Source organism: Anopheles marshallii, chromosome 3 (assembly GCF_943734725.1).
Source record: "Anopheles marshallii chromosome 3, idAnoMarsDA_429_01, whole genome shotgun sequence".
NCBI classification, from domain to species: domain Eukaryota; kingdom Metazoa; phylum Arthropoda; class Insecta; order Diptera; family Culicidae; genus Anopheles; species Anopheles marshallii.
Genome location: NC_071327.1, coordinates 22183843 through 22208106, shown reverse-complemented (window position 1 = coordinate 22208106; position 24264 = coordinate 22183843). Strand labels below are relative to the sequence as shown.

At 44.2% G+C, this 24264-nt stretch overlaps 6 protein-coding genes across 6 annotated transcripts; 2 read left to right on the top strand and 4 right to left on the bottom strand.

The window, feature by feature from the left end:
* Positions 1 to 2071: 2071 nt before the first annotated feature.
* Positions 2072 to 2655, bottom strand: LOC128715277 (uncharacterized). The gene is made up of 2 exons (XM_053810158.1): positions 2611 to 2655; positions 2072 to 2530 (listed from the first exon to the last, which is right to left on the bottom strand). Exons 1-2 carry the CDS (start codon positions 2653 to 2655, stop codon positions 2072 to 2074), a joined length of 504 nt encoding a protein of 167 aa, XP_053666133.1.
* A 1191-nt stretch (positions 2656 to 3846) lies between these two features.
* LOC128712356 (protein artichoke-like) lies at positions 3847 to 11252 on the top strand. The gene is made up of 3 exons (XM_053807251.1): positions 3847 to 4921; positions 6009 to 7048; positions 10260 to 11252. The coding sequence occupies exons 1-3, from the start codon at positions 3847 to 3849 to the stop codon at positions 11250 to 11252; spliced, it is 3108 nt and encodes a 1035-aa protein (XP_053663226.1).
* A 472-nt stretch (positions 11253 to 11724) lies between these two features.
* Positions 11725 to 13017, bottom strand: LOC128714318 (uncharacterized). Its single transcript, XM_053809194.1, has 3 exons — positions 12858 to 13017; positions 11978 to 12772; positions 11725 to 11897 (listed from the first exon to the last, which is right to left on the bottom strand). Exons 1-3 carry the CDS (start codon positions 13015 to 13017, stop codon positions 11725 to 11727), a joined length of 1128 nt encoding a protein of 375 aa, XP_053665169.1.
* Positions 13018 to 13964: 947 nt separating this feature from the next.
* Positions 13965 to 15670, bottom strand: LOC128712011 (enolase). The gene is made up of 3 exons (XM_053806904.1): positions 15654 to 15670; positions 15189 to 15462; positions 13965 to 15030 (listed from the first exon to the last, which is right to left on the bottom strand). Exons 1-3 carry the CDS (start codon positions 15668 to 15670, stop codon positions 13996 to 13998), a joined length of 1326 nt encoding a protein of 441 aa, XP_053662879.1. The 3' UTR covers positions 13965 to 13995.
* A 2468-nt stretch (positions 15671 to 18138) lies between these two features.
* LOC128712355 (structural maintenance of chromosomes protein 4) lies at positions 18139 to 24249 on the bottom strand. Its single transcript, XM_053807250.1, has 4 exons — positions 22229 to 24249; positions 21080 to 22157; positions 18693 to 19292; positions 18139 to 18615 (listed from the first exon to the last, which is right to left on the bottom strand). Exons 1-4 carry the CDS (start codon positions 24247 to 24249, stop codon positions 18139 to 18141), a joined length of 4176 nt encoding a protein of 1391 aa, XP_053663225.1.
* LOC128710813 (plasminogen receptor (KT)) lies at positions 19656 to 20270 on the top strand. The gene is made up of 3 exons (XM_053805666.1): positions 19656 to 19739; positions 19817 to 20057; positions 20137 to 20270. Exons 1-3 carry the CDS (start codon positions 19656 to 19658, stop codon positions 20268 to 20270), a joined length of 459 nt encoding a protein of 152 aa, XP_053661641.1.
* Positions 24250 to 24264: the final 15 nt, after the last annotated feature.

The following is a 24264-nucleotide window of genomic DNA, read 5'->3' as shown; positions in this document are numbered from 1 at the left end:
TTCGTAGATGTATCCTTGAAATTGTGCTAAAATAATAGAAATAAAAAGAGACAAATACATTAATCTTCGCTCATTCTACAGTCAAGCTAATGCTTCCTGCAACATCATGAAACTCGACCAGCCTCGCGCTTATATCCACATTCGACATACGATAGTTGTTGAAACAATAACAAAGTACTGACTGATTTTATATCTTTTTGTTCGGGTTCTGAAACCCACCTATATTTTTCTTCTTATTTCGCCTTACAGCACTCTTTATCGGGCATGGCCTGCCATTCTTAACGCAGACCGCTTTCAATGACTTGTATTACCCAGAGCAGAATAAACTAATCTTGCGTGTGAAGAAAGCACGATCGAGTCGAGATTTGAACCCGGATGGAACGGGTTACTGAGAGAGACATGTCCGATATACATAATTGATTTTAATTACTTTTACGGAATTTATGAGATTATTGGAAAACATGCGATTGTTTCAAATTTGGACATCAATCAAGCTGGTTGGGAATAGCTCATAAAGATTGCACTTTTTTACACATTTTAAGAATTGATAAAGCTTCTGCAGATCTTACTTTCCACATGCCTTAATATCTAGATAATTGGAAAAAGCAGTCAAGAAAAATAGACAAGGATCAACACGGCATTAAACTATTATCTTCAACATGATACGCACTGCATATAGCACAGAACTTGCACTGGTTCTATCTCATAACAGCGGCCATTTTGGCTATAACACAGGAGTGATGAATATATTGCACTCGACGATGTTTTCCCTAGTTCGTGCATTTATATTAACAATCGCACAGCTTGCGCGTAGATAGCAGCGAAATACACTGAAACAACGAAACTGCATTTGAAATCTGCAATTACATTATGCTACCAACCAATGAACGCGTCCGCCTTTCCACTATGCCGGATCGATCTTGGAAGTCTATGAACCGGGCAATGTCATTTACTCTCGGCCTTTGCTATTGCACCACGAACACTAGCACAACTTCTGTCTAGCAGGCTACAGCTTATGCGGCACCGTACCGTCGAAAAGATTGGCAGGAAGAACTCCGTCCAAATGGTTTCAACGCTTTTCAAACGATTTAGATATCGATTGATTGCAATAGTAGCATTCGGAATAGTTTAACCAGCTTCTTCACCAGCAGCCAAATTTTCATCAAGGGCTTGCTATTTGGTTTTCTTCCTCGCCGGACTACCATTCCACAACATTCTTTTTTTCTACCACATTTGTAGTCTACCACAAACCCCAAACATTTGTAGGGTACACAATTCTGCTAAAGCGCCTTATTTTCAACCTGTCGTATGGTTGGATGTTCCTAATCGCCGATCACACATATTTTATGGGTTTAAACACTGTAAAAATTACCTTTTCGACCTTTTTTACTCGGAACTACGTCGGCTTTGTTCACCACCGCTTGCTTTACCTTAAGCCACGGTCAAAGGTATGGAAAATGTAGCAAATCCAAGGTGTACATAGAAACGGTTCGACACGTCAAACATGACAGCTTGCAATTTGACGTTGGCAGAGTGCATTTGTGAGGTTTCGTAACCCAGTATACAAACTGGTTGTTATTTGGCCGCGAGTTGATTGTCCAACGAATCGCTCGGTATTGTTTCCACAAAAAATTGGTTTGCATCGGCTTTAATTAACTTAATTGTGAAACAGTGCGATATGAAATGGCACAGAAGATTTAAGCGGTAAGTAAAGATGAACATAACAGCAGTAAAATTATATAAATATTGAAAATAATTAAATACATCCTGTTTTAATAAATAATTAACGTTGCGCAAACAGAAATTCTCAGAACACTTCAAAGCATCCTTTACCAACAAGATCACCCATACTTTGTAGCAAAAGTTCTGACCTGGTTCAAACATCATACAACATCAAAAACGTTCTATTCACTTCGCCTGAAAGTATGCAACTGACATTCAATTTTAAACTCAACACGGAAACAGATGCTTGAGTTCTTTCTTCAAGCGAACAAATCAATATTTCATTTTTGCAAACATTTATTTGGAACATTGCTATATGATCATTAGCATCTTGGTCGTATCCTTTTACTTAACCCGAAATTTGAGTTACAGCAGAGCCAAGAGTGTTGGCCAACTGGGTCAGCGTGGCCTGTAGTGGCGCAAGACCCGACTGGTTGAGCGCACCAAGGTTGCCAACGAGCGTGGACAGAATGGTCTGCACGTTTCCGAGGGCTGGCACCAATGTCGCTAGAGTAGTTCCAGCATCCCTTACGATAGGTATGATTTGTCCCACAGCATTCGTCAGCAACGAGTTAACGGCGGTCAGTGCCGCTTGTGGAACGGTGAACAGCGAGAGTGTGGCGTTGGCCAATCCGTACAGCAGGGACAGTGCGTTCGCTACTACTGAAGACAGTGCAGATTGAGTGGTTGTTCCGGCCGCGGTAAGGACATTGTTCAGCAGTGTCGTGATTTGCGTTACCAATTTTGTAATCGTCTGCGACAACGTACTAAGCAGGGTTAGGGGTAGTTGAGGAGCTGCCTGTGTGGCCTAAGATTTGTTCGGTTCATTAGTAAAAAAAAAGAAATTGTACAAGCGACACACTGACTGAACAGAAAATCAACACTTACCACAGCAAGGCACAGCGCAATAGCAAGAACGTACACGGCTTTCATTTTCGAGGTTAGCTGCTGATAACGATCCTGATCGAAGATCTTACAGATAAACAATGATAAATTTGCATGTTTTCGAGATGTCTTATATAGTCGAAAGAAAGTTGAAAGTCTCCCTACCACGTCAAACAAATTAATACAATCGATCCATTGTACGCCCAATGTTGCATTCAGAAACTTCGCGTTCGCACAAACTGCCCTACTTCTGAAAGGCTGAGCAAACACTGCTCTACTACAACAAAAACAGTGATAGCTATTTAAAATTGTAGAATGTTGACCTGTCTGCCATAGCGGATGTCTGGCGCAAACGGATCTAACTATTGAAGGCGTAAAAGTATGAAAACTAAAGGAAACCCCTACAAAGGTCTTGTACAATTCCGAATTCTGAGGATTCCGACGATTTTGGCGGTTCCGGACGATTCCGGTCGAATCCGGACGATTTCAGACGCTGACACTTCCTGGACGATTTCGATTGGAACTGGTATTCCTTTTTTTCGTAGTCACGCTCTAGAGATTCCATCATTAATTCCGATTATTCTGACGGTTAGGGACGAGATGTGTACGAAGTGTGTGTGATAAATTATCCATATATGACATATTGAGACATATACTATGACATCCCAAAGCTTATTTGGCATACACTTTGATATACTAAAACACGAGTGGTATGATGATATTGTCACATTGAAAGTTGTTGATAGTTAGAATACGTCTAAGGGCACTGACAGGAGGCATCCGACGAGCAGAAAAAGTCATGTAATTTATTCGATCATTAACCCGTTGTTGGGTTAATGATCGTGAGTTCGTTTACTTCCTGTTAGCTAACACGTAGCTCACTTACAAGCAAACTAATGTCACTTAATTTGAAAATTAAAAAAAAAGTAGATCACCAAACCGATCAATAATAAATACGCTCTTTGTTAGGCACGCATTTCATCCCCAAACAATCGGCCACGCTTGTTATAATTGGGTGCGTTAATGCGAAAACATGCATTAATGTGTTCAGGTTTGGTCACTACGATCTAATTCTCTTTTTAGTTTATCTATGATAGTGTTATGAAAACCATTTTTCAGTAAACAATCTCCTGTTGGAACAATAAAACCAAACAAAAGTCTCCTTCATGGCTGCCGGTTTAGTGTACTATCTCAGGTGTTTTATTAGCAGACATGTGCAATTGCTCGTACGCCTAATCAATGAGTGCTATTTTGCGTTCCAGCTTCTTGATCGCTACCGAAGTTGCGGCATTTGAATTCCTCTGCTTCAACCAAAACAAAGTAGAATGTTCCTTAAATCACCTACATCCAGAGGAAGGAACTTTTGTGCTGCAGCATATACCGACGCAAGCATACATGTTGACATTCACCAACCTCATAGCCACTACCGTTGATCACACCATTCTAGCCAAACTGACTCCATCCATCACGTACTTGTTGGTGAATGATTCTGCGCGCGTTAGAAACTTTATACTACCAGGTAACAGTTCCATCGAGCGTTTGTTCCTCTACAATACTAGGGTCAGTGCAATTCGGTTCGAGAACAATGACATGCTGTACATGCTGTCCATAGAAAAGGCTCGGTTAAAGCACATCCCATCCACGTTGGCCAACTTGAAGAATTTGAGTTACGTTAAAATTAGTCACACTCCGCTGAAACAACTTGATCTGAGCTTTTTTTGTAAATTGCGTCGCCTGCAGATTATCAATCTTAATCACAATAAGATACACCTCATCACGGCCCAGCAGTACGCCAACTGTGGTTCATTGCTGGTGGAAATGTGGTTGGCAAACAATCGACTCAAGCGAGTAGACCCGAACGTATTTGTCCAGCTCAGCAAGCTGGAGTCGGTCACACTATCGGACAATGTGATAGATACCTTTTCAGGCAGTTTTAAAAACACACTAATAGGTGGCTGGCTGGCACTTAACCACAATCTGCTGCCAACGTTAGATCTTTGTGAATGGAGCTCGATGCCATACGTATCTGCCCTCTCAATAGAATGGAACAAGCTTACCCACGTACCGATGTGTTTGGAAAGGATGCCGAATCTGGAGATGATCAATCTGGAGCACAACCAGTTATCGAACGTTGCGATCGATGTGTTTAAGGAATTGAAGCAGTTGCAGCATCTACGGCTATCCGAGAACCCGATCGTCACGTTTACAATACATCGACATTCTCTTCCACCTAGTCTTTTTAGTATAGACATCCGGCACGTACGTTTGCAACTGACAAACATATCGCAAGCATTGGCACAGTCGGTAAAAATCAGCACTTAATAAAGGAATGTCGGTTTTATTGCTTTAGAATTACGGTTTGCTAGTCGGGTCTTCAGGCGGGTGACTAACTTCTGAGCCTAGCGCTAGAAGCGGCTTTTCGTGACTCGGAGGTGGAATCTTTCGGGACCATCTTTTATAAGATAATTTAGATCCTGACGTACGCTGATGACATAGACATCATTGGTTTTAAGCCCTCTTATATATCGGATGCTTGCGAAAAGATTGGGCAGGCGGCAGAACACCTCGGGGTGGAGATTAACGAGGCAAAAACCTTATTGATGATGTCTACACCATTAATTTGTTACACTGACGAGCTCACCGTCAAACAGCGGATTAGACCCGCCATGCTGAGGTGGGCTGGTCATGTCATGAGAATGGCACCGGAGAACACATCCCGTAAAGTCCTTGTAGGTCGTCCACATGGACAGAGGAGGTGTGTTAGGCCCAAATAGAGATGAAGTGATGGTGTTGGATGGAGCTCCAAGGAACTTCAAATTAAGGTGGACTGAGCGGTTTAGAGGATTCCTGAAGCAGTCCAAGACCACGAAGCGGTTGTTGCGCCTGATAAGTAAATAAGTAAGCCGGGTCTCATTCGAGTGACATCTTAATTATTGTAACCTGCACTGATCATCCGTGCTGATACAGTTGATAATTTGGACAGTGTACATACATGTAGCACGAACGCGAAAAGGTAGTTTCAAAGATGATCAAGTGCAAATGATCGCGGCCTACATTAACTATCAACTATCAGCAGGGTTAACTTTCTATAACATCCTTTCATGGTCGAACAATGCGCCATTATGGTGTTCTGAAAATGTGTTTCTAATGATCAATTATTGATAAGGTCTATATTCGCCTAAGCGAATTGTATATTACTACACTACCAACTCATGTAGAAGTCAGTTCTGGCGGCAGAGTTTTACAGTTCGCGTTATAGCATGTGTATTGTGTCGATTCACGTCGGCAAAAGGTTATCTTTAATCTGTTAACTCCTATTACTATTAGTGGACCATACTTTATTCAATCAATACAAAAGTACCCTTCAACTTCCAGCCTGTACCTCCTTGTCTGTATCGCAGTGATGCAGTGTGCAGCGTTCCAGTTTCGTTGTCAGCCGGTAAACACCAATTTCACCTGCACGATCACAAACTATAGCCCGAAGCTGGAAGGAACGTTCTTGTTTAACCACATGCCGGAAAGAACGAACAATATTGATTTTAAAAATCTTATTCTACCGATCGTGGACAATACGATATTCAGCTACTTACCGACCGCTGTCAGCACACTAACGTTCAGCGGTTCTAGGGCAGTGCGTGCAATAATAGTGCCTCAAAACATTTCCCTGTTTGAAATTACCGTTGCCGAGCCCAGCATGGTCAGAATGCGTTTCGCAAAGAACTGCACGCTGTCCAAGTTGTATATAACGCAGAGTAGCTTAATCGAAATTCCACCAACGCTTAGCCACCTAAAAAACTTATTCTTCTTCAAACTAAGCCAGTCGCCGATCGAACAGATTAGTTTAGAACGGTTCTGCAACTTATCGCAGCTACAGTCACTTAATTTAAAATACAACCTCATCACCACTATATCATTCCGAGGTGCGACAGTGCCCTGGTGCGGTCCGGCACTAGTGAAACTCACGCTTAGCTACAATAAGCTCCGCATTGTGAATATGACAGTGTTTGCAAGCATGCGGGAACTGCAGATACTGGATCTGGAAAACAACTTGATCGAGTTTGTAGAAGGTCGCTTCACGAATCCCAACATTACGACCGTGATACTAACCAGCAACAAACTGCTGGCGATAGATCTGTGCCGCTGGAACGCGATGCCATCGCTTAACTCGTTTTCCTTCTACAAAAATAGTTTGCAGCTCATACCGAAATGTTTGGACCGGATGCCAGCGGTGAAGTTTATCAACTTCAACAGCAACAAGCTTACCAGAATTAATATCGAAGCGTTCGCGATGCTGAACCAGCTGAAGTCATTATTTTTCACAAACAATGCAATAAGATCAATTGTCAACCACCGCAGACCGTTGCCGTCGAGCTTAAAGGAAATTTACCTTGAGCACAATCCACTGCCGTTAGAGAATGTTACAAAGTTTTTCCCATCCTCCGTAAAAATTTACATGTAGAAGGTGTTCTGCTGGGAGGGATTCTCATTGTGTCTGATTTGGAAGATTTAATATGTTTTTATATACGAACAAGAGGACTAAAAATAGAGATTCGACCGGAACAGGAAAATTCAATTTTCCACTGTCATTTGCGAGAATAAACATTCAGACGCTTAGTTTGTCTACTACCTTGACTTGACATTTAAAGAGGATTACAAATATCATTTAGATATTCACTCATTCCATGATATTCCAATAGGTATTGCTTCTAGCGCTAGATTTTAGTAGAAAGCAAAGCTTGTTCTACGATTGGTTGAAACTCTTTGCACTGGCAATCGTCTCCGTAAACCTATTACCGACTGAGGTTCTAGGCTTCCAGATAGACTGCGAAAAATCGTCCACAAAGCAGTACTTTGCAGAGTAGAGATAATATTCAGAAGACCAGCCTAGAGTAAGTTGGGCTCTGGATTTCCTGCAGGTGTGGTATCTGAAGACTTAATGCATTTCGGAAGCCATCGATCAACCGATCTTTTAATCGAGTTACTCAAAGCCGGTAACTTCAACATCAAGCAGCTTACTACTACAATGACACAGCTGACATGGCTACACTTCCAAGCAAATAATCACCTCAATCGTGAGTGTGGATCACGTTCAGATGTCAACATAGTCCGTACCATCGAGTCAGTTCGCTTAATATCATGTATGTAGATGGATAATGGAGAAAAGGACTTTATTTCGCATAAACTACTTCTAACATTCTTAACTAACCACTATCAATTGTTTCAGGAAACTGCCGCTATTCCGTTCCCACTCGCTCTGTGTTTCCCTTGGTTGAAATTCAATGTTCAGTGGGCAGAATGGAAGAACGGATGGATTGTTACATTTGATTTTGTTTTTCCTCAAAACCAACGTTCTAAGCCCTTTGGGATAGTTCGCTTCGCGAAAGATAATCAATGATATTTGATTTGCTGATAAATCTAAATCAGTCAGTTTGTCCATATTACCAAAGGCGTCCATGTTAACCGTGGATAGCTCATTGTTGCTGAGGCATACATAGGCGAGGTTTGATAGCTGATTGATGCAATTCGGAACATCAAGAAGCGCGTTCCACCCGGATACTACCGAGTTGAGCCTTGGTGTCGATTTCCATTGGCAAAAGTCGAGCGTTTTTAGCCGGTTGTGCGAAAGAATAATGCTGTGCAGACGATCGCTCGAGAATTGCCCAACCAGCAATTCTATCTTATTGTATGATAAATCGACATACTTAAACCATCCGACAGGAGAGAGTACTTCCAGATTGAGGATTCTAAGCTCATTGTTACTCAGATTCAGTATGTAGAGATCTCGCCGTTGCTCACCGGTCAGACTGCTCGTGATCGTGTGGATATTGTTGTATTGTAGTTCTAGCGTAACAAGCTTGTAGCACCACTTCAACAGATCCAAGCTCAGCTGCTGAATGTTGGAATGTTGCAGTTTTATATTATCCAGATTCTTCAAGTTCTTCAACGATGGTGGCATCTGTTGCAAGTTGCTGTACACGATCCATACCGTTGTTATGTTCGCGTTTGCTTGAAACCGTATCCATATTAGCTGTGTCTTATCAACGTTAAATTGCTGCACGCTAAAATTGCCAGGTACAACAATTTTCAACAACGATTGCGAATCCGTAATCACCACAGTCTTTACAGAATTGTCGAAACAGTTGAAGATCGACTGGTCGATTGCTGATGCTTCGAAATGTTGAAACCTTACATGCTTTACACCTGGTGGTAATTTTGACCGTAATATACTTAGGTTAGATCTGTTGGAATTGAAATGCTCTATGTAACACTGTTTTATTCCTTCTACCCCAAGATCTTCGCAGCCGATCTGAAAACTCTGCACTGCCGGCGGTAATATGGTTAGCTGCTGTAAGGAGACAACTAGCAGCGTACAGTATTTCAACGAATTGAAGTACACGGTCTGCTTTCCACGCAAACCAAGCACACCAACGAAAATGACTGTGCCAAGTGTAACGCACGCTTCAACAGTCATCTTCAAACTTCGGACAAACTTACAAAATTTCGTGTTCTAGGTTGAATGCGATATTGATTTTTAATGAAGATGCCGAAATCATTTTGATAATGCATTTTTCTAATGGGATCCCATTAAATCATCTAACGATTTGTAGTCATTTATCATCCGCAGAGCTTGTTGTAAAGTTCGTTGAAATATTATCCTCTACTAATTGTCGATATTAGTAACAGTTTAAATAGTTGCCTAGCTCAGCATAGTTATACTTAGAGCTCAGTTCCTCAGAGCTTGTATTTACATTTATTAAAATATAATCGACTACTAATTGTCTACTGTCTGGTTAGTTAGTTAGTTTGGCTTTTTGTTTTAGTATTCGATTATTGAGTGGTTACCATGCCACCTCGTCGAGATTGTGACCGGGCTCGATCAATCGATCAGCATAACAACCGATCGCTTCACTTTAAGCGAAGGACAAGGACCCATACCACGGGAGTACTGTTCTGAAAGCGATTGTTTCTGAGGATCGTCTGACAAAGTCTCATGTCCCAGAGATCAATTGCTATTCTTCGTCGGCTGGACGAATATTTCCTAAACGATACAAACGATGCTGGGAGGTAATCTAAGAGGTATCTTTTCAATTAATAAGGTTTAACAGAAATGAAATCCAATCGCTGGGTTTCGAGCGAAAACAGAAATTGCGGATATATTTTGGGTTGCTAATGAGCAAGGCAATAAAGTGAGCAAAGAACTTGTGATTCAACATATTGTGATAAAAAGCTAAAGTAGCCATCAATGATGTGCGTTAAATATCATTATTTTAATGTTCACTAAGCATATTAAAATCAAATTACCACCCTACCGGCAATGCATTATTTATGGCGAAATTGTAACTGTTTGCGCTGCAATTCTACTGTGTTCCGTTGACGTTACGCAAATGAATATCGTGCCGAGTGTTTTGCCACCCGCCATCGTTGGTAGGCCGTTAACTGAATGTGGAAAACAGCGAATATTCATTAGCATTTCGAATTTTGGGCCATTAGTGTTGATTTGCCTGCTTTGCATATGTACAACCTGCATGAACGGTGTCCAGTGGGATTGCGAAAAATTCTATGAATTGCAGTGTACGATCGATCATTTCAATCCCAGGAAAGCTAACTTTACTTTACTTTACGCTTTACCAAACGACACAACGGTAATACAGCTCAGAAACTTCCAAGCATCCACATTCGATCGTTCAATGATGATCAGACACATCCCGCGCACTTTAGACCGGTTGGAATTCGTGGACTCAAGAGCGCTGCAACGATTTGTTTTGCCAAGCAATTTTAGCATCCGGCAGCTTATGATGACAAAAACACAGCTAAGCAGGATCGAATTGCACTCCAACAATGCCGTCCGTGAGCTGATCATCGTGTCTAGCAAACTGCAGCAGGTACCAGCTTCAATTGGAAATCTGAAAAGTTTGGTTAATATCAAACTGCAACAATCCTACATTCCGCATCTAAACCTAAGCATACTGCAGTGGTTCAGTGAGCTAAGATCGTTAGAACTGCCGCAAAACAGAATACGGACAGTTACGAGCACCCTGAACAGTGGGCAGCGACGCAAGTTCTATATGCTAAATCTGAGCTACAATCAGCTTCGAATCCTCAACCTCGAGGTACTTGCTGCTGTCGGGTGGTTTATGAATGTCGATGTATCGCACAACAAGATAGAATTGTTGGTTGGACGATTCACTAGCGTTCACCTATCGGGTATTACGCTTTCCTACAATCGTCTGAAAACGCTCGACTTTTGTCAATGGAAACCGATGCCGAGCCTCACATCATTATCGCTCCAATCGAACGAGCTTTCGCGCGTACCAAATTGTATGCACCATCTGCCAAGCCTCTCCAATATTAACCTCAACAACAATAAACTAACGTGTGTAGATATGGACGCGTTTGGCGATATGGAGGATCTGCTGGATTTGGATTTGTCGGCCAATCAAATTTCGTTGATCGTATTTAGGGAAGAGAAATATCCCAAACGGCTTGAGGAATTGATTTTAAGCAGAAACAAAATCGAGTGTATTAATCCGGGCGATATGCCCTTCTGCCCATTGGACATTGAATTTATACCGAGCTCGTCGGACAGCCCTTGGAAACGAAACAACAATACCTTGCAAAGGCAATTAACGATCACTACTGCTTAATCGCATAAAAAGTCCGGAGCAAAAGCAATAAAATTATGATTACTGTACTACTCCAACTTTTACTACTACTAATCATTAGTGGGTTATGAGGATAAGATAAGTTTCAAGATTTCGGATATCAAAACAATGCATCCACGCAGATGGTAATACTTATCAAGACCTTTGCGCATGTTGTCATTGATCGTGACTGGTGATCTTCTACTGTCTGTTTGCATGTTTTTGTTCTGAGATAGAGATCTGATGTTAGTATATTGTCTTAGTAGATGAAAGTATAGATAAAGGAATCGCAAATGTCGATCAATGGTACAATGCGAGAAAGAAACAACTAATCTACCAAACCAAAAGGCAAGAACGACTTTGAATTATTTTTATAAAATATTGCTTTTACCATCGTTCTTTATTCGCAACTTGCCTTCAACATTGCACAAGTACACAGGCCGCCGTTATGTTTATGCTCTACTTACCGATGTTATTACTTCGGCAAGCGTTCGTACCTCGACCGACAGTTGCAGTGTTCCCGTAGGAATTTGTACACAACATACAATACACCCAGCCCGATCGGAATGGCCAGTATCACTACGTACGAGATCAGTTGATAGAAGCGTCGTGTCGTCCAAAGAACGGTGTACTTTAGCGTGGTACCATCTGTGTATTGAGAATAATTCAAAACATTGAACGCAAAGCACCATTTACCCCATCGCAATCTAATTCGTACAAATACCTACCGATCGCCGCATAGCCGTATCCAATGTCTGGAACACTCATCCGATAGGAACACGTGGGTACGATAATTTCCAGCAATTCCTGTGTATCCTGATGATAGCTCAGATCAAACGTATGCACCTTGTACGCCGTACGCTTGTCCTGACTGAGCGGCCGATACTGGACCGTTTTCAATCGGCTGCGATGTATGCGGGCAAACTGAGAAACGTGTAAATGGGCCGAAAAGATCACGTTCGGTTTCAGATTGTGTATCGCCGTGTAGGTGAAGCTGGATGGCACGTCCAGCACTGGTATGTGGCTAACAAATATGCGCAAATACCGGTCGGAAATATCCGTCCCGGTGCTGTCCAGCATGCGCGGATCGTTTAGTGTCATCTCCAGCGTAATCCGATTGATGTTGTAGATCGTTAGATTATCGTTGATCACCCAAGCCGGTCGCTCGGAGAAATACTGCCGGAAGCGTCGCTTTGCAATCGGATTCAGCGGTTGCCGACCATCGCCACCGATATCGTTATCACCGGGAATGTAAATCACCTTCGCGGTCGGATGGGTGGGAAAGATCGCTCCGAAACGTGAGTAGTACTCCTCGAAGTGTATCTCCGTCGAATCGGTACCTTCGTCCATGAGATCACCAAGAAATATGATTACGTCCGGTTGCACATGTTCTACCGCTTGTTCGTAATACCACGCAAGATACCGATCGGAATCGTAGTTTGCCGCCCCGGCATAGAAATGTGTGTCGTACGTTTTGCCCAGAATTTGTGGATCCGCTACCAGCAGAATCCTTACACAGCCAGCTATTGGAAGAAGAATGTGTTGTTTCACGTCAGATTTTAGGCACCGAAATTCTGCACTCCCACTTTACCGCATTATGACACGTACCTTCTTTGCAATAAATATTAGACCACTTCAATTTCTGCAACACGTAAATAAGCACCTCATTGTACAGTACCAGTAGCCCGAGCACGATTACGTACACGCGCCACGCCGGATGAAGCCGGAGGAACTTTTTTTTTGTCCTGGCAAGCCAATTCTTTGCCATCGTGAGAAATGGACGGTTCGACCGGGAATATGTTTCGGGCACACGGTTGTCGTTTTTTTTTTACCCGAGTTTGCAAGAAAAACCACAAACTCAGAGCTGTTTCGTAACTGGTCAGCAAGCGCTATGCGGCGACATTATCCTTTTGTAGCATCACTGCGCTTAATCAGTGAAGGAAAAGTAAAAGAAACATTATTGTTTATAAGTTCAAGGGTGTAGAAACGATAATTATGCTTACAGCGCACTGCCACTGATTTTTGTTCTACTGTTTTGTGTACAAACAGATGTTTGGTTTTCCTTTTCGTTCTTTACTTGACAGTACAATGATTTGGCTGCGTACTTTCTATTCAGCGCTGCACGGCAATAATCGCGTGGATGTCAAATACTCTACAAACAGCTGGGAGCAAACATACTGAACGATACTCTACCTACTTGGTACATTTGAGGGTCAAAATTGTTCTTCATTCATTCCAAAACATTCGGCGACTAGACCCATTTCTTTTACCCTCACTTTCGGACAAGAGATACCAAATATCACAGCCAAATGTTAGGTTATATTCCTACCATGGTTTCCGTGTATTATCGAATGATGTACTTTCAGTAATGCATTGACAAACGTGGTTGTCACACTTTCATTTAACAATTATAACATTCAATAAGTTTAAGCCTTACAATTTATGCTTGTTGCAGTTAGAGTTTCATGACGATAAATATATCGAGGTTAGGTTGATGAAGTTGTGGGCGCTCCGAGCTAGTGGGTCTTATTTCTGTTGCAACTACGGCAACTACGGGTAACGGTGTGAGTTTTCAACGATCGGAGCACAGCACATCGTGCACAGAAACCGTCGAATGTGCACAACTTACTGAGAACTGAGTGGTACTTTGCACGATGCGTTTTCTAACTCCAACCTCACCTCGTGAAGATCTCGTAAACTATCCTCCTCTCGCCAACAACGGGTGGAAACAACTCCGACAGAACGTTTACTGCGGATGGCGGAAGCTCTTACCGGCGAACTTCGCACCGGCACCGAGCTCCTCCTCGATGCGCAGAATTTGGTTGTACTTAGCCAAACGCTCCGATCGGCACGGGGCACCGGTCTTGATCTGGCCAGTGCTCAAACCCACCACCAGATCGGCAATGAACGTGTCCTCGGTCTCACCGGAACGATGCGAAACCATGGTACCCCAGCCGTTCTTCTTGGCCAGCAGATGCGCATTGATCGATTCCGTAACCGAACCGATCTGGTTGACCTTCAGCAGCAGACAGTTGCAAGCCTTCTTCTCAACGGCCGTAGCAATACGCTTCGGGTTGGTAACGGTCAAATCGTCACCGACGATCTGGATCGTGGTGTTGGCAGTGATCTTGCTCCACGCATCCCAGTGATCCTGATCGAACGGATCCTCAATACTGACGATCGGGAAGTCCTTGATGAAGCCTTGGTACAGCTGTTCCAGCGCATCCGGTGCCAACCAAGCGCTGGCATCCGATTTCGGGTTCTTGAAGTCCAGATCGTACTTGCCATCCTTGTGGAACTCAGACGCAGCAACATCCATGCCAATCTCGACCTTGCCCGTGTAGCCGGCCTTCGCAATGGCGTCCTGGATCAGGTTCAGTGCTTCCTTGTTTTCCAAGATGTTGGGGGCGAAACCACCCTCATCACCGACAGCCGTCGCATCCAGCCCGAACTTGGCCTTGATGACGTTCTTCAGATGATGGTACACCTCGCTGCCGATCTTCATCGCCTCGGTAAAGGACGACGCACCGGTCGGAAGGATCATGAACTCCTGCATGGCCAGCTTGTTGCCGGCGTGGCTACCACCGTTGATGACGTTGAAGGCCGGTACCGGCAGGATGATGTTGGCATTGCCAGCCAGGTCAGCAATGTGTTTGTACAGCGGGACACCCTTCTTGGCAGCGCCGGCCTTGCAGATGGCCAACGAAACACCCAGAATAGCGTTGGCACCGAGCTTCGACTTGTTCTCGGTTCCGTCAAGCTTCAGCATCAGCTCATCGAGCTAAGGACGCACAGGAGACAAAGCGAAAACGAACCAAAATTAATCTTCCACCACCAGCCGTTGCATAATATTGTCTATCACTTTAGATGCTAAAAATAGATCTCTCTCTCTTCTTCCGTGATCGGGAGTTTCGAGGGATCGACGATAGAGATGCCTACCTCTTTCTGCTGAGTAACGCAAAGGTTAGAACCCAACACGGCCGGGGCGATGACCTTGTTGATGTTCTCAACCGCCTTCAGGACACCCTTGCCATGCCAGTTGGCCTTTTCGTTGTCACGCAGCTCCAGCGCCTCATGGACACCGGTGGATGCTCCAGATGGAACGGCGGCACGGAACAGTCCCAGGTCGGTCACCAAGTCAACCTCAACGGTAGGGTTACCGCGCGAGTCAAAGATCTGGCGGGCCTTAATACTCTTGAACGGCATCTTGGATCTGGAGTGGCAATCCCAAACAAATAAAAAGGGAAAGAGATATTAAACGAAATTCCGCCACAATATTTGCAATCAGTGATATTTTTCCTAACTGTATTCTTTTTTTTTCAAAATTCTTCTTCAGTGTTTTGAATCGATAAAATGCTACATTAGCTACAATTGCAACAAATAAAACACGGAGGCCTGCCTTACATAATTCCTCGGATCATGCTCGTCCGTTGCGGTACAGATATTGGCGCTGATATTTAATGGTATTGGGGCGCGAGACTGGCTTGTGTGTTGTTATTTACGTGGACGCTAAAAGTACGGAGGTTATCAGCGTACAACCCGAAAAAGAACACCAGGTCCGCAAAGGGGCATCAAAGAAGGCAGATGTTTGGAGTTTCGTTTCCTAGCGACATTTTTTGGCTTATACATCTGATATAGATTTTTTTTGCATTGGACCCTTTGCTTATCATAGAAAGTGTAGTGCTGATACAATATTATCTTTAACCTCTTTAATATTACAGAAAAGTACACATTTTGAAGTCCTTCACTTGGACAAGTAGATTAAGCTCTAAAGATCTGGCGAGGAGTTCTTGACGATACCAATTGTGTCATAAAAATGTTGCATCAAAATATTTTAATTTTGCATCACACTGGCGACGACGATTACTGATGCGAATTTGGGAGAGGAGAATGCATGTTTCAAAATGGGAGAAGGGGGATTTTGTTAGGCGCGTCTTCATTGACCTCTAACTGTGGCTAGAGGTCATACCTATGCCGGGCGGAAAAACACCAAAAGGAAAAAAAATCCCTACAAAATGTCACCAAGTTTTTCTGCTATCGTGCTTACTTTATGTAATCGGGCGTGAGTACATTGGCAGAAAGATAATTTAACTAGGAATATACATCCAATACAGAGAATGTTTTATCACACCCAAATCTACCCTTTGGCAGCGTCTTATGTTTTCGCCCAAACGCAGCCGGTTGTTAGGCTAAAGAACGTGAAAAACGAAAGGTGACCTTTCCCTGATAAGCTCAAGGTTAAATAAATGTTCTGCTTGAAAACAAACGTAATCTAGAGTTTGCCGGATGCACCGTTTAATCCACGGCAATCCACATACACACACACACGCGCGCGCACACACACACGCACAAGCAATTATAAATGCAATTATTGTGCAATAGGGTAGTTTTTCACTTTCACCACACTTTTATAACATGCCGGCTGTTTGAAAAGGTTGGAGCGATGGAGAATGATCGGAAAATTTGCAAAAACGTGTGCAAAATCTATTAATCTTTTCTCAAGTCCTCAACATATCACCGGCTTTTCCACGATGGAATGGATACAATTTGTTACAAAATGTTTCTCACACTTACTTCTTTTAATTTACTTTTGGGACAAAGATGGAGCACAAGAGACCGAGCACCGTTTTCACTGCACCGTTTGCTGTTAAATGAAACAATCAGCAGCTCTTCCAAGATGATGAAAATTAACAGGAATTGCACGGTTGTACGCAAGCGTGAACGAAACACGAGCAGGCTGCATCATTGGAAGTAATTTGACAGAAGAGATTCAACCGTTCGTAGTACGAGGAATACTAGCAGAGACCAAACAAGCATCATTGAACAATTATTTTTTAATGTTTGACCGGTTCTGCACGTGATTTATTTATTTTAGTTTTCTGAAGGCCGACAGATCTGAACTATACGATATGTTAGGCTATTCAACTGATTTCAAAGAGACTGTCATCAACCTGCCATTGTAGAACCTGCGCTTGCATCATTCTACTTTGACCTTGAAATGCTCTCGCATCCGTAATGACGGAGAGAGCCGAGAGAATTCTGAGATCGAAGATCATCCCCAGGCGTGAGTTGCATTGCTTAGAAGATGCATTTTGTTAAACTTTCATGAATACTAAACTTATTTAAGCTAATTTTACATTTTTAAGGGCTTTCTTGACCTTCATATGGCATCTGTATAAGAGTTCATTTTATCTAGCACTGTCGTTTGTTTGCCTTGTTCTTCTATAGTGGGATTACTTCCAGGATACTATCCTAAGCCTTAGCTTCGACTTAGAACTGGATCAACTTCCCGTTTTCTGGACTGTGTGACTGTTCAACCATGTGGTGCTCATCAGTTAAAAAAAACAACTTCCTGCAATTTATATTGTTGCTCTTATGTTTTGTTCAGAGCGCTGTTCAACGATATGCTTTAGCGTAACCGTCCACCCATCAGGCTCTTGACCCAGGCTGGTTCCTTAAACTTAACCTATTAAGCAACGACGTGTATCGTGTATCGACAGTAACCGTTTTAGCCACGGATTGTTCGTACCGCAAATGCCAACAGCCGCGTGCCACACATCGATTCGTCACTTTCGCTTCATTGCTTCTCTTCGATCTGCGGAAAAGGTCACGACAAGCAAAGCAAACGCATTTGCGGAATACAGCGTTTAAAATAGTAACACGCTGCATTTGGGTGCATTGATCTTTGTTAGCACGCAAAGTCATGTAACACTGTGTAGTCTACTAGAGAAATGAAACTGTTTCTAAGTTAAGTTAATACGTTTTGAACCAAGAATATAGATACCAACGTAGACATAGTTTCCCTTTTTATTCTACGGTCTGGTTATCAGGTCGGGCGCACAAACCTAAATAGTAATTAAACATTTAAAAATTGTCACTCTTGTAGTCGTCAAAGTGGTCCTTCTTCTTCCCCCTTCTCCTCATCATCTTCTGCTTCTTTTCCAGCTTCTTCTTCAACTTCCATCGGTTGTATTTCGGCGCTTGGTTCAACAGTACTAGATTCTTCGGCCGCGCTTGTTTCCATCAACGGAGCTTCCGCTGGCACTTCTGGCGCAGTAGTGTCTTTGTTCGTCTGTGCCGCTGATTCGAGTGTAGCGTTGTTCTCCTCCGACGCGTTTAGCGTTGCTCTGTACCCTTCATCATCTTTCAGGTTTATACTCTCGTTGGGAAACCCGAACTCCTGCGTTTGCCGCTGTGTATTGGTGCGATGTGTGCCGATGTGCGTAATGGTCTTTTGCGGATCGTTCATGATCGTGACGGAGTTGGTGCAATCGCTCACCTTAAAGATACCGACCAAATAGTCCGACAGCTCAAACATGTTGGAGCGCAGCGAAATGATAATGAACTGTGCATTCTTTGTACGTTCCTGCAAACAAAAAAAAAGCCCATAAGAATGATATTATACCCCCTTTTTTCTTTACACAAACAAGAAATCGAACATACCTTGATGTAGTGTGCCACAATCGAAACGTTCTTAAAGTCTAGCGCAGCATCAATCTCGTCCATCACGTACAGTGGCGATGGTTTGTAATAGTGCAACGCAAACACCAACGCCAGTGACGAAAGCGTCTTCTCACCACCGGACAGGTTCGAGATCATCTTCCAGGACTTTTTCGGTGGCCGCACACTGAACACGATACCCTCGTTGAACGGATCCATCGAATCGATCAGCTCCAGCTCGGCATCACCGCCGAGCGTGATCATTTGGTACATCTCCTTCAGCTTCTTGGTGATGATGTGAAACCCGCGCATAAACTCGGTAAACCGTTTCTTGCGCACGTCATCGTACAGTTGCCGCATCTCATTGCGCTTGGCGGTGATCTCTTCCAGCACGGCAACACGCTTTAGATAAGCGTCCCGCTTCTTCAGAAACTCGTCGATCACGGACAGGTTGGGTTTGTTGGTGTTGAGTTTTTCCTCCAGAATGGAGATCTGGTACTGTAGGTCGGGTAGCTTGTAGCTACTCAGTTGCTCCTCGGTGTACTCTTTCAGCGGTTCCTCCGCAGGTGCACCCGGAATTTCATGCAACTTCAGCGGTTTAAGCTGTAATTGGGAGGAAAATATTGAATTTCATTACCTTACAGCATACATTTAGATGTGCAGCATAGAAAAGTCATTTTTCAAATTTTAAAACAACCGTTGCGGGGATCATTGAATCGTTCCTCCAAACCTGTACGTCGCATGCGCCAAAAACGAGGCCAATGTTTTCACCGGTTGACAGGTTCGGTCAGTTTTTCTTCGATTCTTCCCACCAGCAAGACGGAACGACCGAACCAGAACGATTCTGAGTGTTTACCTAACAAATCGAAAAGGAAACTATCCACGTGCTCCATATTTCCATCCGACATTGTCCGCTGCACAGGGTCTGCGGCATCACGATTTGCCTTCGATAAGCGAAACAACAAAATGGGAAGCTTCTTTTCGCATCCGACCGGGATGGAAGTGGTCAAGAAGAATCAGGAATACATTTCCGAGATGAACAAAATAAAGGTGATGTGTCCTTGCTTCGATGGGTGGCATGATGAATCGTTCCACTTCATTGTCATTTTTACGATCTCCTTCTGTAGATGGAACGCTGGATTCAGATGCACTATCAGATGAAGGAACGTGAAACGGCGATGCAAATCTCACGGGCACGGGAGCTATTCTACTGGCTCGCATCGTTCTATGGCGTATCAACCGTCGGACTGATCGGACGGTTCCGGACCACGAAACGTCCTGGTACGCTTGCACCGATCGTACCGCTATCGTTTGTAGTCGCCTACTATGCGGATCTTGCGTACGGGACAAAGATACATCGAATACAAGGTAAGGCAATCGCACTCCGTTTCCGTTTGTGTCTTACCGTTACACTGAAATGATACCATTTACGTAATCGGTTCTCTAGCGGAAGCGGAAATGATTATGCATAACGAGCCAGAACTATTGGAGTGGCCCAGCGGACTACCCACGGTGTCGGAGATCGATTCGGCACGTCTTGATATTGATGATAAGATTCGACTCCATCCTCATCAGCTATGAAAGGGAGGCGACAATTATTATTAAAGGGGTGACAACAGAGAGCTCCACTGTAACAGTATTATAAGGAGAAGGACACATCAGTTAACACACCACACACTGCACGCAATTTTTGGAATGAGATTGCACCAGTAGAACCGTGTTAACGGCGGCAGCATAGCTCCGTAAGAAAAAGTTTCCTTCCACTTTCTTTGCACTTTGACTTTTAACGACTAAAAAAAATAACTATTGCAAATGAAACATAGAAACTTCACATAAAACAGCTGTTTCCATGTTTCATGTTAAAAAATTCAGAACAACTTTACCCTTAAAGATCCTGTTTTAACTGTACATGCACCACTTAACTCCTTCTCTCTAGATGTCTTTCAATCAGCAACTTCATAAACCGTACGATTCTATTAAGCATCGCTAAGCAAAAGTAGCCGTTGCTATCCAACCTGGCTTAGCAACCAACTCTCTAGACATTCTTCTCAACGGAAAACGATAACAATAACAAATAAGTGCATTTAATCCTTCTCACCCTTGTTCGGTGTACTCTCCTTAACGAAGGAATCGGGATTTTCGTCGTGGTACGGGTGAGTTTTAAGGAACCGTAAACGGTTTCAAGCGCGTAAGCCATTGCACGCAATAATACATTTATATCCACATGTAATTGTACGGGGGAAGTGGGCCTTGTTCGGGTGTGTGTAAAATTTTAAAAGAACATTTTTTCAATCCTGTTAAATGCGTAAATGTGAAATTGCTGCATTCGTTTTACATACAGTATGTACTAATAAAGTATAAAAAACCTTACAGAATCGTCTACCACTTACCTTATCTCTCCAGTGTGGAAGTGTGTCCTTCGTTTCTTGCAGCTTCGTTTCGATCGTTTGCAGAATTTGCTCGAACTCCAGGCGCTTCATTTTGCCCTCCGCCTCCCGCTTCTGTAGTGCAACAATCTCTTTTTTGATGCTGGACGAACCTTCGTGCGCCTTTGTGATGGCCTCTTTCATAGCTTCTAGCTCCTCTTGCAGTTTGCTCGCTTCCAACTCAAGCTGCGTACGTTCGTCGTTGCCCTTCCGTATCGCATCCTGTGCCGCCTCAACCTCGGCTTCCATGCTCTTGATTTTATCTTCCGATTTCTTCACATTCCGCTCGGATGTAGTGATGTCCACCGTTAGCTTCGAGATGTTGGCCGATAGTTTGTCAATTTGTTTGCCCAGTGTGTTCATCTTTGTCTGCAGCACCTTCACCTTACTGTTGGTAATTTCAGTAATCTGATCCGTGTACCGATCGACGTCTTTCTGCAGTTTGTCCGCTTTTTTGGTCGAACTTTCATGTGCTTTCTTACATCCCGCAACCTTTTCTTCTAGGGCGCGCACCTTTTCCGGATCGGAATGGGTGCTTGCGACACGTTCTGCCTGGGAATCTAGTTGTGCCTTCAGGCGGGGCATCTGCTGAGTCAAACTCGCCACATCCATACGCATTCGTTTCAGTTCCATTTCTTGGTTCTTAAGCTTTGCCGTGAGCTTCTGAATGTTGGACTCCAGTTCGCCCTGCTGCTCCTGCAGGTAGTTGATCTGGGATTGAATATCTTGCGCACGGATTTGCATCTGTTCTATTTCACGATTCGAAATCCCCGCCGGTTCGCTTGCGGACGTCTTTGTCTGCACCGACGTGCCCATACGGCCCCGCTGTTGCGATCGTCCACCGCCGGACATTGTGCCGGACGTCTCGATCACGTCACCGCCGAGCGTAACCACGCGGAATCGTTGCCGTCCGTACGCAATTCGCTGGCCTTGATCGAGATTTTCCGCAACCAATGTGTCGCGCAGGGCAAAATAGAATGCGGGCAGCACACGCTGGTCTTCAACGTGAATTAAATCAAACAATCGGGGTACATCTTCGGGTCTGCAAGAGAAATAGAGAAAAGATTAACACTCGAAACAATTTGCTTACAGAGATCATTTCCTTCCACTTACGTCTGTATTCTGGTGTGACAATTGCGCTCGTAATGTTGTATTTTCTCCAGCGCAATAAACGACGCCCGGCCGATATCGTGTTGCTTCAAAAACTCAATGCAACTCTTCGCCGTATCGATCGTTTCTACCACGATGTGATCGAGCGTCCCACAGCACGTCGAAATGGCCACGTCGTATCGTGCATCGATACCGCCAAGATTCCCCAAGCGCCCGAGAATACCAGGGATGTGCCCTTCGTTCTTCTGGCGCATCAGTGCATCCAACACTTTGCCCTGCGAGCGTGTCGACTGCATAGTGGCCATCGATTCCTGCAGTTTGCCCTGCACCGAACGCAATTCTTGCCGCAGTTGCTTCTCTTCGTTGCCGTTCGCCACCAGTTTTTGTTGGGCCGTTTCAAGCTCTGCCCGCGTGGCAGGCAGTGCCTCTTCCAGCATCTTTAGACGAGCTTGTTTCTCCTCTAGATCTTTTTCGGTCTCTTCATAGGAGTAGCGGAGCGATTCGAGCTTGCGCCGTTCCATTACTTCATCGTGCTGGACAATCTTCAGCTCTGATTCCGCGATCGACAGTGCCGACTTGCTTTCATCGACCGCACGCTTCAAGTCGATCAGTTCCGTCTGCAGCTTCTCTTTTTCTTCCAACAGTGACTTCGTTTCGTCCTTGAGCGTGGCCAGATTTGCCGTCAGTTTTGTTTCGACATTAGCTTTCTGCTTCGTGAGCGATTCTATTTCTCTCTGTGATTCTTCAATCTCCTTCTGGTTCTTTTCCGGCACGGCGAGCAATTCTTTCAGCCGTTTCTTCTCCGTTTGGATCTGGTCCATCGTTTTCTTGCGCCGCTCATTGGTAGCACGCATGTTAGCTTGCACCTTAGCAAAATTGTCGAGCGAGTTCTTTAGCATCGTTTCCTTGCTTTCCTTCGCGCTGACCAGTTCATCATACTGCTTAATTTCCTCCTTCACCAGTTTCTCCTTCTCAGTGCGTTCCGCTTTGAGCGCCTCGTACGTTTCGTCGTGTTTGGCAAGAATGCCGGCGGCCTGGTCCCGTTCCACGCTGAACTCACCGATTTTGCGCTGCTGCTCGCTGATATACTTTTGTATTTGCTGGTTTCGTACGCGGGTCAACGTATTTTCCAGCTTCAGATATTCGACTGCTTCATTCATCGGCTTTTCGAGGTCTTTCATTTCGCGCTCGGCCAGCTTGCAACGGTTGTGCTTTTCTGTGCGCTCTTCGTTCAAAGAATCGACCCGTTCGTTAATTTTCAGTAACGGCTGCTTGTATCGCGTCGTACCGACAATATCCTCAAGGTACTCCAGCAACCCACACTCGTTTTCCGTCTGTGCCTTCGCTTTCATCATTGCAATCGATTCCACCTCACCCTGCAGGATGAGAAACCGATTATGGTCCAGATCGATGCCGTGCTGTTTGAGCAGTTTGGACACCTCCTTGAAATGTACGCGCTTGTTGTCGACCGTGTAGTACGAGCTGTTGTCCCGGAAAGCCGTCCGAGCAACGACAAACCCGCTGTTCGGCACCTCGTCGAAAGATCCATCATCCCGATCGACGATCTGCTTGAAATGCACACCAACCGTGCAGCTGTTTGTGTTTGGATGCTTCGACGAGTTGTGCAACAAGACCGAGAGCTTCTTCGAGCGGATCTTCTGTGCCCGGTAGCCGAACACAAACAGCATCGAATCGATCACATTACTTTTGCCACTGCCGTTCGGACCGATGATGGCAGAAAAGCGCTGATGAAACGGGCCAAGCATTACGTGTCCGGCATAGCTTTTAAAGTTATAGTTCGAGATGCATTCAATAATTAAGCGTGGTCCTTTGCATTCCGTAGAACAGTACGGTGGAACTGGTGGTGGAATGTATATGCCACCAATACGCGTCCCACCCTCCTCGTCCTCCGACATCAACGCATCTTCATCGACGACCGCGTCCATCGGTTCCGGTGGTTTTTGTGGAGCAGCAGTTTTTGTACCCCCGTCGCCTCCAGAGCGACGTTTCTTTGCACTACTCATATTCGTTTTGTTCAG

Coding starts and splice junctions, on each gene's coding strand:
- LOC128714318 (XM_053809194.1), bottom strand. CDS start 13,017: ATGGCAAAGAATTGGCTTGCCAGGACAAAAAAAAAGTTCCTCCGGCTT. Junction 12,773..12,857: donor TAATATTTATTGCAAAGAAG/GTACGTGTCATA, acceptor TTCTTCCAATAG/CTGGCTGTGTAAGGATTCTG. Junction 11,898..11,977: donor ATACGGCTATGCGGCGATCG/GTAGGTATTTGT, acceptor CTCAATACACAG/ATGGTACCACGCTAAAGTAC.
- LOC128712355 (XM_053807250.1), bottom strand. CDS start 24,249: ATGAGTAGTGCAAAGAAACGTCGCTCTGGAGGCGACGGGGGTACAAAA. Junction 19,293..21,079: donor TTCCACACTGGAGAGATAAG/GTAAGTGGTAGA, acceptor TCCCAATTACAG/CTTAAACCGCTGAAGTTGCA. Junction 18,616..18,692: donor TTGTGGCACACTACATCAAG/GTATGTTCGATT, acceptor TTTTGTTTGCAG/GAACGTACAAAGAATGCACA.
- LOC128715277 (XM_053810158.1), bottom strand. CDS start 2,655: ATGAAAGCCGTGTACGTTCTTGCTATTGCGCTGTGCCTTGCTGTG. Junction 2,531..2,610: donor TTGCGCTGTGCCTTGCTGTG/GTAAGTGTTGAT, acceptor AACAAATCTTAG/GCCACACAGGCAGCTCCTCA.
- LOC128710813 (XM_053805666.1), top strand. CDS start 19,656: ATGGGAAGCTTCTTTTCGCATCCGACCGGGATGGAAGTGGTCAAGAAG. Junction 19,740..19,816: donor CCGAGATGAACAAAATAAAG/GTGATGTGTCCT, acceptor CTCCTTCTGTAG/ATGGAACGCTGGATTCAGAT. Junction 20,058..20,136: donor AAAGATACATCGAATACAAG/GTAAGGCAATCG, acceptor TCGGTTCTCTAG/CGGAAGCGGAAATGATTATG.
- LOC128712356 (XM_053807251.1), top strand. CDS start 3,847: ATGAGTGCTATTTTGCGTTCCAGCTTCTTGATCGCTACCGAAGTTGCG. Junction 4,922..6,008: donor GGCACAGTCGGTAAAAATCA/GCACTTAATAAA, acceptor TCTGTATCGCAG/TGATGCAGTGTGCAGCGTTC. Junction 7,049..10,259: donor CAAAGTTTTTCCCATCCTCC/GTAAAAATTTAC, acceptor ACGGTAATACAG/CTCAGAAACTTCCAAGCATC.
- LOC128712011 (XM_053806904.1), bottom strand. Junction 15,031..15,188: donor GCGTTACTCAGCAGAAAGAG/GTAGGCATCTCT, acceptor GTGCGTCCTTAG/CTCGATGAGCTGATGCTGAA.